At 46.9% G+C, this 12,500-nt stretch overlaps 1 protein-coding gene across 4 annotated transcripts in view; it reads right to left on the bottom strand.

The window, feature by feature from the left end:
• LOC143275667 (myosin-VIIa-like) overlaps window positions 1-12,500 on the bottom strand; it is an 88,382-nt gene that overhangs the window by 43,769 nt on the left and 32,113 nt on the right. For all 4 annotated transcript variants that reach the window (XR_013053457.1, XM_076579945.1, XM_076579948.1 and 1 more), the window contains 3 exons: window positions 6,495-6,869; window positions 4,051-4,137; window positions 2,956-3,051 (listed from right to left, as the gene is read on the bottom strand). Coding sequence is in view for 3 of the 4 variants with exons in the window: in XM_076579945.1 (XP_076436060.1) it covers window positions 2,956-3,051; window positions 4,051-4,137; window positions 6,495-6,869 (558 nt within the window). In the remaining variant the exon portion in view is untranslated. The remainder of the gene's footprint in view (window positions 1-2,955; window positions 3,052-4,050; window positions 4,138-6,494; window positions 6,870-12,500) is intronic.

Consider the following 12,500-nt stretch of genomic DNA (forward strand, 5'->3'; position numbering starts at 1 on the left):
CTCACACCACAACGACATCATCACTCACACCACAACGACATCATCACTCACACCACACCGACATCATCACTCACACCACAACGACATCATCACTCACACCACAACGACATCATCACTCACACCACAACGACGTCATCACTCACACCACAACGACATCATCACTCACACCACAGCGACATCATCGCTCACACCACAACGACATCAACATCAACACTCACACCAAAACGACATCATCACTCACACTAAACCGACATCAACACCACAACAACATCATCACTCACACCACAACGACATCAACATCAACACTCACACCACAACGACATCATCACTCACACCACAACGACATCAACACCACAACAACATCATCACTCACACCACAACGACATCATCACTCACACCACAACGACATCATCACTCACACCACAACGACATCATCACTCACACCACAGCGACATCATCACTCACACCACAACGACATCATCACTCACACCACAACGACATCATCACTCACACCACAACGACATCATCACTCACACCACAGCGACATCATCACTCACACCACAGCGACATCACTCACACCACAGCGACATCAACACCACAACGACATCAACATCAACACTCACACCACAACGACATCATCACTCACCCCACACCGACATCACACACACCACAACGACATCATCACTCACACCACAACGACATCATCACTCACACCACAACGACATCATCACTCACACCACAGCGACATCACTCACACCACAGCGACATCACTCACACCACAGCGACATCACTCACACCACAACCACATCAACACTCACACCACAACGACATCAACACTCACACCACAACCACATCATCACTCACACCACAACGACATCATCACTCACACCACAACGACATCATCACTCACACCACAACCACATCATCACTCACACCACAACCACATCATCACTCACCACAACGACATCATCACTCACACCACAACCACATCATCACTCACACCACAACCACATCATCACTCACACCACAACCACATCATCACTCACACCACAACCACATCAACACTCACACCACAACCACATCATCACTCACCACAACGACATCATCACTCACACCACAACCACATCAACACTCACACCACAACCACATCATCACTCACCACAACGACATCATCACTCACACCACACCGACATCAGCACTCACACCACAACGACATCAACACTCACACCACAACGACATCAACACTCACACCACAACGACATCAACACTCTCAGTCATGGCACATCGCATGAGTCCGGGAATGATGAGATAGATAATGAGAGAGAGGGAGAGGGAGAGAGGGGGGTGGGAGAGAGACAGAGAGACAGAGGGAGAGAGGTGAGAGAGAGAGGGGGGAGAGAGGGAGAGAGAGGGAGGGGGGAGAGAGGGGGAGAGATGGGGGGGAGAGAGAGAGGGAGAGAGAGGTGAGAGAGAGAGGGGGGAGAGAGAGGGGGGGAGAGATGGGGGAGAGAGAGGGAGAGAGAGAGGGGAGAGAGAGAGAGAGAGAGAGAGAGAGAGAGAGAGAGAGAGAGAGAGAGAAACTGAAACTGAAAAATGTTTTAATGCCATTGACATTACAGTCCTATTGGCATGGGACACATCAGAATAATCGTCTAACACATAAAAACAATCCAAACAGCATGAATATATGTATCATAGTCGCAGCAACAAATCTGCTGCAAGACAATAGAAAACGCTTATGTCGAAAACGTCTATACCCACGTTCGACAAACTCACGGCGTGATCAACCTAAAAGAAAAGTATGAAAAAAGAAAAGTAAACCTATACATATTCAGTTAATTTGCACTTTCTCCGTGCATATTAGAAAACGATACAAATGTCGGCTTCTTTGAATCGACCATCCAACCTAAACGCTACGACAGTTAAAGCTGTAGTACGATTATTTTTTTTAACTTACGAAAGTGCCAAGCAAGGGCGATAAATATAGCAAGTGACCGAATTATCTTCACATTATCTGACAAAAGGAGATGGATGATGTCCCTTTCAACTGAAACACTTTCTTTAAAAACTTCACATTTTTTACGGATATCACTGTAGGCGTTACACACAAAAAGAAAGAGGTAGAGAGAGAGTGGGAGAGAGAGGGAGAGAGAGAGGGAGAGAGAGGGAGAGAGAGAGAGAGAGAGAGAGAGAGAGAGAGAGAGAGAGAGAGAGAGAGAGAGAGAGAGAGAGATTACATAAAATCATAATCACGAGTGAAATTTCGGTCACCAATCGTCCCCAAACACCCATTCGCTCTACAATACAATACAATACAATACAATACAATACAACACGATACAATACAATACAATATAATACAATACAGACACCATTTCAATACAATACAACACGATACAATACAATACAATACAATACAGACACCATTTCAATACAATACAACACGATACAATATAGACACCATTTCAAAACAATACAATACAGTACATTACAGACACCATTTCAATACAATACAATATTCTTTTTATCAGAACAGATTTCTCTGTGTGAAATTCGGGCTGCTCTCCCCAGGGAGAGCGCGTCGTTATACTACAGCACCACCCATTAAAAAAAAAAAATTCCTGCGTGCAGTTTTATTTGTTTTTCCTATCGAAGTGGATTTTTCAACAGAATTTTACCAGGAACAACCCTTTTGTTGCCGTGGGTTCTTTTACGTGCGCTAAGTGCATGCTGCACGGTTTATCGTCTCATCCGAATGACTAGCGTCCAGACCACCACTTAAGGTCTGGTGGAGGGGGAGAAAATATCGGCGGCTGAGCCGTGATTCGAACCAGCGCGCTCAGATTCTCTCGCTTCCTAGGCGGACGCGTTACCTCTAGGCTATCACTCCGCTCCACTCCACTCCACTCCACTCCAATACAATACAATACAGACATCTTTCCAACATGAACTCACCAGTTCAGAGTACTTGGTCTGAGTGTCCTCCACATCCTTTTTCGTGTACTTGGTCTTGAAGTTGGCCCTCACTGTGGTGATCACTGGGGGGTGCTCCTGATGGATGAAGAGGACTGCACTGGTCTAGACTGGATTACACTGTGTTGTTGTTTTGTGCTGTGGCACAAAGACGTTTGAAAACAAGAGAAGCGTGAGCGAAGGAAGCATGGCTCAACTTCTGGAGACGTTTTCCCTTGCAACACCTGTGGGAAGTGCTGCTCATCCAGAATCGGCCTCTTCTCCCATATGAGGACACACACCGACAGATAAGCCTGCCTGCCTACTCATCCGTCGGTCCGACGGGAGACTCCATCATCAGTATCGGATTGGATTGGACAATACTGTGTATTGGATTAGATTGGATTGGATTGGATTATACTGTGTTGTTTTGTGTTGTAGTGGATTGGAATGGATTATGATGTGTTGTTTTGTGTTGTAGTGGACTGGATTATACCGTGTTGTCGAGTACTGGGTTAGATTGGATTGGATGATACTGTGTTTTTTGTTTTGTTTTGTGCTGTATTGTATTGGATTGGATTATTCTGTGCTGTTTTGTGTTGTTCTGGATTGGAATGGAATGGATTATACTGTGTCGTTCCGTGTTGTGCCGTATAGGATTGGATTGGACATTGGAGTTGTAATGGATCATAATGTGGTGTTTTGTCTTGTAGTGTAATGAAACGGATTGTACTGTGTTGCTCTGTGTTGTACTGTGTTGGATTGGACTGGATTCCAAGGGATTACACAATGGATTAGAAGTAGAAGTAGCAGCAGCAGAAGTGGCAGAAGCAGCTGAAGCAGCAATCGTAATGGTGGTAGTGGCAGCAGCAACAACATCAGCAGCAGCAGCAGCAGTAGTAGTGCTTGCTGTTGTTGTTGTTCTTTTTCTTCTTCTCATAATTTCAGCAGCAGCTGTGCCGAGAACAGCGGCAAGAACATCAACAAACAAACACAATCCATACGACATTCAGCAAACATTGATCCCCACACCCCACCCATACCCCCAATCCTTTTCATTCAAAACTATGACAGAAAATATCGGGTCACGTGACTCACCCCTGCCACCGTCAGGATTTCACTGGCGTCCCGGTCAGGCAGGTCTCCCATGATCCTCAGGATCAGCACCCATGACGCCAGAGAGGCCTGAGGACAGAGGCAGAATTCATGTCGCCATGTATGACAAAGGAGGAGGTCAGAAACACAATAACTACAGCCTTTGGGGCACACGACAGCCTGCTTAGCATGGTGAAGAAACGAAAAATGATGTAATAATAATAATAATGGTATTCATATAGCGCTGAATCTTGTGCAGAGACAAATCAAAGCGCTTTCGCACCAGTCATTCACACGCATGCGTAACTCTAAAACTGGAGAAACTGAAGACAAGGAAGAGGCAGGCAAGGGAGGCTATTTTGGGAAGAGGTGGGTTTTAAGGCCAGACTTGAATGAGCTGAGTGCGGAGACTTGACGTAGCGAAAGAGGAAGTTCATTCCAATTGCAAGGTCCAGAGACAGAGAAAGAACGGTGGCCAGCAGTCGAGTGTTTGGATCCGGTATGCGTAAATAGAGTGGATCCAAAGCCGATCGTAGTGAGCGGGATGGAGTGTAGAGGTGAAGGCAGTCACAGAGATAGGAAGGGGCAGAATTGTGAAGACATTTATAACATAGAGTGCTGATTTTGTACTTTATTCTGTGTGAGACAGGGAGCCAGTGGAGATGTTGCAAAAGAGGAGTGATGTGCTCAGATCTTCTCTTTCTGTGGTATGGACATGTGAGGAGATCATCAGGCCTGCAAGGCACAGTGCCAGGAGGAAGACAAAGAGGACAGAAGAAGAGATGGGAATAAAGAAGATAACATAAGGAAGTGGACAACAGGCCTGTCTTTCACCGAATCACAGAGAACAGCCCACGACAGAGACAGATGGCGGAAGGTTGTCAGAGAGTCATCAGTGGTGCCTCCACAGCCCAGCCCGGGGTTACGAATCCGATGACGATGACGATGATGATGACGATACAACTGTATAACCAGTCAGGTCAGAGGTTCTCCTCTGCTACTGGTAACCATGTGCCCAGTACTACCTGCTGCATGTAGGGTGTACACCCGACAAGAACATCCAATGTGGAGAGAGTGGGGCTCCAAAGCACGCCGCATGATGAAGGAGAAGAATGCAGAATGGACAGTAAACCACTACCAGAGACCCAGGCTTTGACTTTGAGCCGACAGACCTGGAGGAGTCTGGTGAACAGTCCTTCTCTGTGGCGGCGCTCCATTGACTCTTCAGAGAGTTGAGGGAAAAGAAGAGAGGGGGAGAAGAATAAAAGTGTGTGTGTGTGTGTGTGTGTGTGTGTGTGTGTGTGTGTGTGTGTGTGTGTGTGTGTGTGTGTGTGTGTGTGTGTGTGTGTGTGAAGGGCGAGGCAAGGGAAACAATACCCTGAACGAAGGCATATGAAGACATTTTAGTTGGGTTTGTTTTTCAAAACAGCACGAAAACACAGCCTATAATCAGCATTCAGTTCATTTCAAATCACATGTCCAGTCCACGGTGTTACAGGACCTCTCCTGTCCAGAGAGGCCCCCTGTCCTTTTTAGGCATTGATTAATGAGGACTAAAATAAACCAACAAAAACAAAAAACAGCGATGAAATCCATCAATCAATAATAGACATTTTCTATGTGACGTGAGACCCCCCCCCCTCCCTCACCAAATAGCCCCCCGCCCCTATCCCCAGCCCCCTTTCCGGTATTTAGACTAAAAACAACACAATAAATCACATTTCAAGGTGTGGTGTTGAATGACTCCCCACCCCCTCCCCCTCACCAAATAGTTCCACGGTCCTTTGTCGGCTTTTAGATTCTATACATATATATTTATTCACACATACATTTTCAAGGTGATGAAGATCATCCCTCACAAAACAGCCCACCCCGGTCCTCTTTGGGCAATAAAGTAAAAGACATGATCAGAGTTCGGTGCTAAAAACAACCAGATCACCTCGCCCCTCTCACCAAATAGTCACCCCCGTCATCTTTCGGCAATAATGTAAAAGATTTTTTTATCAAGATTTGCTGCTGAAAAACACCCCCTTCCCAAACCCCACCCCCAACCCCCCTCAATTAGTCTCCCGGGTCCCCTTTCAACAATGATGAAAAGGACATTATCAAGGTTTGGTGCTGAAAAAAAAACCCAAACCATCCCCCCACCCGCTCCCCTCCCCCCTACCCCTCCAAATAGCCCCCCAGGTTCTCAATTGGCAGCAATGTAAAAGACGTTATCAAGGTTTGGTGCTGAAAAACACCCAGCCCTTCAACCCACCCTAAACACACACACACACACACACACACACACACACACACACACACACACAAGCCACACACACACACACACACACACACACACACACACACACACACACACACACACACACACACACACACACACACACACACACACACACACACACACCCCAAGACACACACACACACATACACACACCCCTCACCAGATAGTCTCCCCGGTCCTCTTTGGGCAGTAAGGGGTGCGGCAGAGCAGCACAGCAGTACGCATGCGTCGTGCCCTTCATGTAGAAGCGGGTCTTGGCAAAGTGGGCGAAGCTCGACTCGCTGGGCGACTCCAGGTCGTTGTCGAACGCTCCGCTTCCGGATCCGCTCTGGGCGTCGTTTCCGCTTCCGCTGTTGGCGTCATTTCCGCTTCCGCTGTTGGCGTTGATTCCGCTTCCACTGTTGGCGTCATTTCCACTACCGTTCGGGGACGGTTCTTTCGAGGCGTCCGAGGTCAAGTCGTTGGGACCGCTGGACTGAGGGGAGCTACTGCCGCTGGTGGGTGTAGTGGCCGTGCTGTCCTCGGCGAAAGATTCCTGGAACACCCGAGGTGATGGTGTTGTAGTGTGGTGCGTTGGGTTGGGTTGGGTTGTGTTAATTGTATTGTATTGCAGAGTAGTTTACTGTATTGTATTGTATTGTGTTGTATTCCTCTTTTCATCACAACAGATTTCTCTGTGTGAAATTCGGGATGCTCTCCCCAGGGAGAGCGCGTCGCTACACTGTGAGTGCCACCCTTTTTTTCTGTGTGCAATTTTGATTTGTTTTCCAATGGAAGTGGGTTTTTCCCCCGAGTTTTGCAAGGGACAGCCGTGTATACCGTGTATTGTTCTGCACTGTGACTGACTGGCTCTGCTACCTCCCCCCACTCCTCGCGCTCTTTTGTCATCTGGTCTTCAGATTCCCCCCCCACTCCCCCCTTTTTAATTTTTTTTAACAGTTTGATATTGCAGCCTTCTCACGCACTCTGACTGTAGTTCTGACGTGGTGCCTTCTCATCAGGCAGAACTTCCACCAGACGTCTACCTGGTAGGTAAGTGTACCTGGTAGGTAAGTGTACCTGGTAGGTAAGTGTCGTTTAACCTTTCAGTTTCCCACTGAAGTGTGGCGTTGACCTAGAGGTAACGCGTCCGCCAAGGAAGCGAGAGAATCTGAGCGCACTGGTTCCAGTCCCATAGTCGCCAGTATTTTCTCCCCCTCCAGTAGACTTTGGTGGTCTGGACGCTAGTCATTCCGATGATACGGTAAACCGAGGTCCCGTTTGTAGCATGCACTTAGCGTACGTAAAAGAATCCACGGCAACAAAAGGGTTGTTCCTGGCAAGATTCTGTAGAAAAATTCACTTGGATAGGAAAACCAAATAAAACTGCACGCAGGAAAAAACAAAAAAAAAGAAAAAAAAAAGGGGGGGCTTGGGGGGCACTGTAGTGTAGCGACGCGCTCTCCCTGGGAAGAACAGCCCGAATTTCACACAGAGAAATCTGTTGTGATAACATGAAATACAAATACAAATAATTATATGTAATGAATACATCTGGAGCGCATGTATATATATATATATATATATATAATCATCTGACCTTTGTTCCAGGTTCCTCTGCCATACTTTGATCCAGTCCAAGAGTACGTGTGTCTCTATCTACCTGTCTCACTGACTGTACCACACCTGTCGCCTACAGGTGTACACCCACCCCACATTCTTTTGCCCCAGTGGTTCCAGAAGAGAAATGCGACTGGGTCACTTTGTGACTGGACATTCTGGAAGTTGTAGCCTGGGTGTGAGGACTGATGTCCTCAGGGACTGACCTTGGCAAAAATTGGTGACAAGAGTAAATGTGTGTGTGTGGTGAGTGTTGGTATTGTCGCCTTTTGTGCCACTCGTTCACTTATCCTTTTTACATTTGTCTTTGGCGGGGGTGGGGGGTTAGGGTAGTGTGTGTGTGGGGGTGGGGTGGGGGGGATTTGTCGAGGGGGAAGGGTGGAGAAGGGGGGTATCTGTGTGTGTGTTGATCTCTCTCTCTCCCCCCTCTCTCTCTATCCCCCCTCTCTCTCTCCCCTCTCTCTCTCCCTCTCTATCCCTCTCTCTCTCTCTCCCCTCTCTCTCACCCCCTCTCTCTCTCTCTATCCCTCTCTCTCTCCCTCCCTCTCTCTCTCTCCCCTCTCTCTCACCCCCTCTCTCTCTATCCCTCTCTCTCTCCTCTCTCTCCCCCTCTCTCTCTCTCTCTATCCCTCTCTCTCCCCTCTCTCTCTTTATCCCTCTCTCTCTCCCCCCCTCTCTCTCCCCCTCGCTCTCTCTCTTCCTCTACCTGTCCCTTCTCTTTCCGTCTCTGTTGCCCCCTCTCTCCCTTTCTCTATCTCTTTCCCTCTGTCTTTCTCTGTCTCAGTCTCCCTCCCTCTCTCTCTCACTTTCTCTTTTGCCCTTCTCTCTCTTCTCAACCTCACCCCCCCCCCCCCGCCCCCCCTCTCTCTCTCTCTCTCTGGGAATCGAACAGTAAGGAAACCAGCAAGCCAGGGCCGCCAGGTTAACTGCGCTAAAGTCAATGCTGTGGAATCAATGTTTACAGAGAAAATCACAGGTTTCTCTCCGCACTCGGGACACTGTGGGGGTGGGGGAGGGGAGGGAGGGGGTGGTGCTAAAAGTATTTCTTTAAGCATAGCAGAGACCACACAGAATGCTGAGCGAAGAGAGAGAGAGAGAGAGTGTGTGGGGTGAGGGTGGAAGAGACAGAGACAGACAGAGGAGAGAAACAGAGACATAGAGAGACAGAGACAGACAAAGAGACAGACAGGCAGAGACCTAGAGACGGACGGACAGACAGAGAGAGTCACATGGACAAAGTGATAGAGAGAATCTGTATGTTTGTATCTGTGTGTGTGTGTGTGTGTGTGTGTGTGTGTGTGTGTGTGTGTGTGTGTGTGTTTATGCGCGTGCGTGCGTGCGTGTGTGTGTATGAGTGAGCATGTGTGTGACTTTGCGTGTCTTTCTGTCTGTCTCTCAGAGCGTCCGCTGCCATACCATCAGAACAGACAGAACGGATGACCAGACCCACGACCCTCAGTCCTGACAGGACAGCACCAACCTGTTGTACAGACACTGCCCACAGTCACACCCTGCATGGACACTGCAGTCCCTAACTGGCCGCTGTCCTTAAGTGGGGATGCACCTCACACATTCTCCCTGCCCCCCCTCTCCCCCTCCCTCTCTCTCTCTCTTGCTCTCTCTTTCTTGTCCTTTTTTTCCGCGTTCGTGAGCTTCATTTCTCATCTTTTGTCGCATGTGCTCGTTTGTTGAAATAAACCTGACACATTCCCCGTGTTTCTCTCTCTCTCTCTCTCTCTCTCTCTCTCTCTGTGTGTGTGTGTGTGTGTGTGTGTGTGTGTGTTTGAAGATTTTCATGTGGCAATGTTTTGTATGATTTTCATGTTTCCGTAATTGTAGTCTTTGATTCATCCATTTATGTGACTATTATTATCTATTTGGTTTGTTCTATGTAATTTATTATTCATACTTATTTCATTTATTACAATGTGTATATGTGTGTTTGCGTGTGTGAGGGCATGGTGTAAAGAAGCTTCCAGCTTATCCATTTTACCCTCAATAAAACATTTGTCATTTGTCACTCTCTCTGCGTTCGTAAACTTCATCTTCCATATTCATATATACTCGTTTGTATGAATATTTCTTCTTCTTCTTCAGCGTTCGTGGGCTGCAACTCCCACGTTCACTCGTATGCACACGAGTGGGCTTTTACGTGTATGACCGTTTTTACACCGCCATGTACGCAGCCATACTCCGCTTTCGGGGGAGGGGGGTGCATGCAGGGTATGTTCTTGTTTCCATAACCCACCGAACGCTGACATGGATTACAGGATATTTAACGTGCGTATTTGATTTTCTGCTTGCGTATACACACGAAGGGGGTTCAGGCACTGGCAGGTCTGCACATATATTGACCTGGGATGTCGGAAAAATCTCCACCCTTTACCCACCAGGCGCCGTCACCGAGATTCGAACCCGGGACACTCAGATTGAAAGTCCAACGCTTTAACCACTCGGCTATTGCGCCCGCCACAGTAGGAAGGGGGTTTTCCAGGGTGCGACTGCTGGGTATGTTCGACTGTCCCTGACCCACAGAACACCATCAGTATCAGTATCAGTAGCTCAAGGAGGCGTCACTGCGTTCGGTCAAATCCATATACGCTACACCACATCTGCCAAGCAGATACCTGACCAGCAGCGTAACCCAACGCGCTTAGTCAGGCCTTGAGAAAAAAATAAAATGATTTAAAAAACAAAACAAAACAAAAACAAAAAACAACAACAACAAAAATAAAAAAAAATATAAAAAAACAAAAACAACAAAAAAACCCACTGACAAACATGGATTACGGAATCTTTGACGAATGGTTTGGCTGTGTTACTGTTGTTTGGTCTGAACTCGAATTATGGAGAACCCTCGTGGTGCACGTGCTTTAGGCGCTCAGGTGAATTGTGTTCACGGTTTGCTGCTTTGTGAAGTGCACCGAAGTGATTGTGACTCCACTGTGGACGCACGGGAATGTAGGTCACAGGAGTGATGTGTAAAACAGACCTTGAGGTCTTCAGTGTCATGGGTCACTTGACATTCTCAGAGAGAATGTCAGTCCTTTATGTTGGGACTGACGAGTCGTAGGAAAGATTCTCTTGAAGTAATGGTAAGTTCAGTGTTCTCCTCGAGTTTGATCATGTCAAAATCGTTGCAATTGTTTCTTCTGACTTTTACAAAGTAAATTTGGGAGTTTTCTCCGTAACTGAATTTAAGAACAGTGGCTGGGTAAGACGAGAATTCGACAAGGTGACAAGTACATAATAATAATAATAATGGATACTTATATAGCACACTATCCAGAAATCTGCTCTAGGTGCTTTACAAAAACGCTTTTGATAACATAAAACATTATATCTATGTTACATACACACACCAAAATGTGACCACACACACACACACACACACACACACACACACACACGCACGCACGCACGCACGCACGCACGCACACACACACACACACACACACACACACTGCATACATACATTTTAACATACATGTGTATCTAACAGCTACCCTAACACATACGCACACATAGGCAGGCACAAACTTACATAAACACACGCACACACAATACACATTCATATACATGCATGTAGTTATGTACACATACATATGTATACACACATAGTCAAGCACACCTAACGAAAAGGAAGTGGACCTGCCACAATTGAACTTATTGCTGAGGGAAAAGGTGAGTTTTGAGACGAGATTTAAAAGATGCGAGGGAATCAGAATGACGGAGGTTATCAGGGAGCTTGTTCCACGTCTTTGGCGATTGTAAAGAAAACGATCTGTGTCCATAGGTCTTACTTCTGACGTGAGGTATCCTGAGAAGTTGAGTATCAGAGGAAGAACGGAGCTGGCGAGACGGGGTATAGATATGGAGGAGTTCGGAAAGATACTTAGGGCCAGATCCGTTGACTGCAGAAAAGGTCAGAGTGGATAGCTTATAGTCTATTCGATCAGAAACAGGCAACCAGTGGAGAGACTGAAGGAGAGGAGAAACATGGTCAAATTTAGAAGCTCTGCAAATGAGTCTGGCAGCGTTATTCTGAATTCGTTGGAGTCTGTCTAACAGGTATTTGGGAAGGCCGGCCAAAAGAGAGTTGCAGTAATCCAATCTTGAGAGAACCAGAGAGCATACAAGTGTCTTGGCTGCATCGGTTGAGAGATAGTGGCGGATAGAGCTGATTCTACGCATGTACATGTCAGAACTCTTTTTCCTTTTATTGCCAGTTAACTAAAGTTGGGTTTTGATGATGATACAGGGTCCTCAGCGCCTGTCCCAGGACAGAGTTATTCGGCAGTATCTCACATTTCTTCCCCTGTACTCTTTCCATTCAGTTTCGGTTCTAAGACGGAAAAAGTTGTGACTTGGTTCAAACCACTGTAATGTATACTCTGCATTTCTTTCCCTGTCGAATGACGTAAATACGGCCAATAAAAGAGTGGAGGGGGAGAAATGTAGAGTTATTAACCAATTTACACGTTTACCTGTCTTAGAAACGAACAGTACAGGGAAGAACTGTGGGTGTTGCCTTGATTTTCTTTACGTGAAGATGTGTGAACACTGT

This window comes from Babylonia areolata, chromosome 30, assembly GCF_041734735.1.
Source record: "Babylonia areolata isolate BAREFJ2019XMU chromosome 30, ASM4173473v1, whole genome shotgun sequence".
NCBI lineage: Eukaryota > Metazoa > Mollusca > Gastropoda > Neogastropoda > Buccinidae > Babylonia > Babylonia areolata.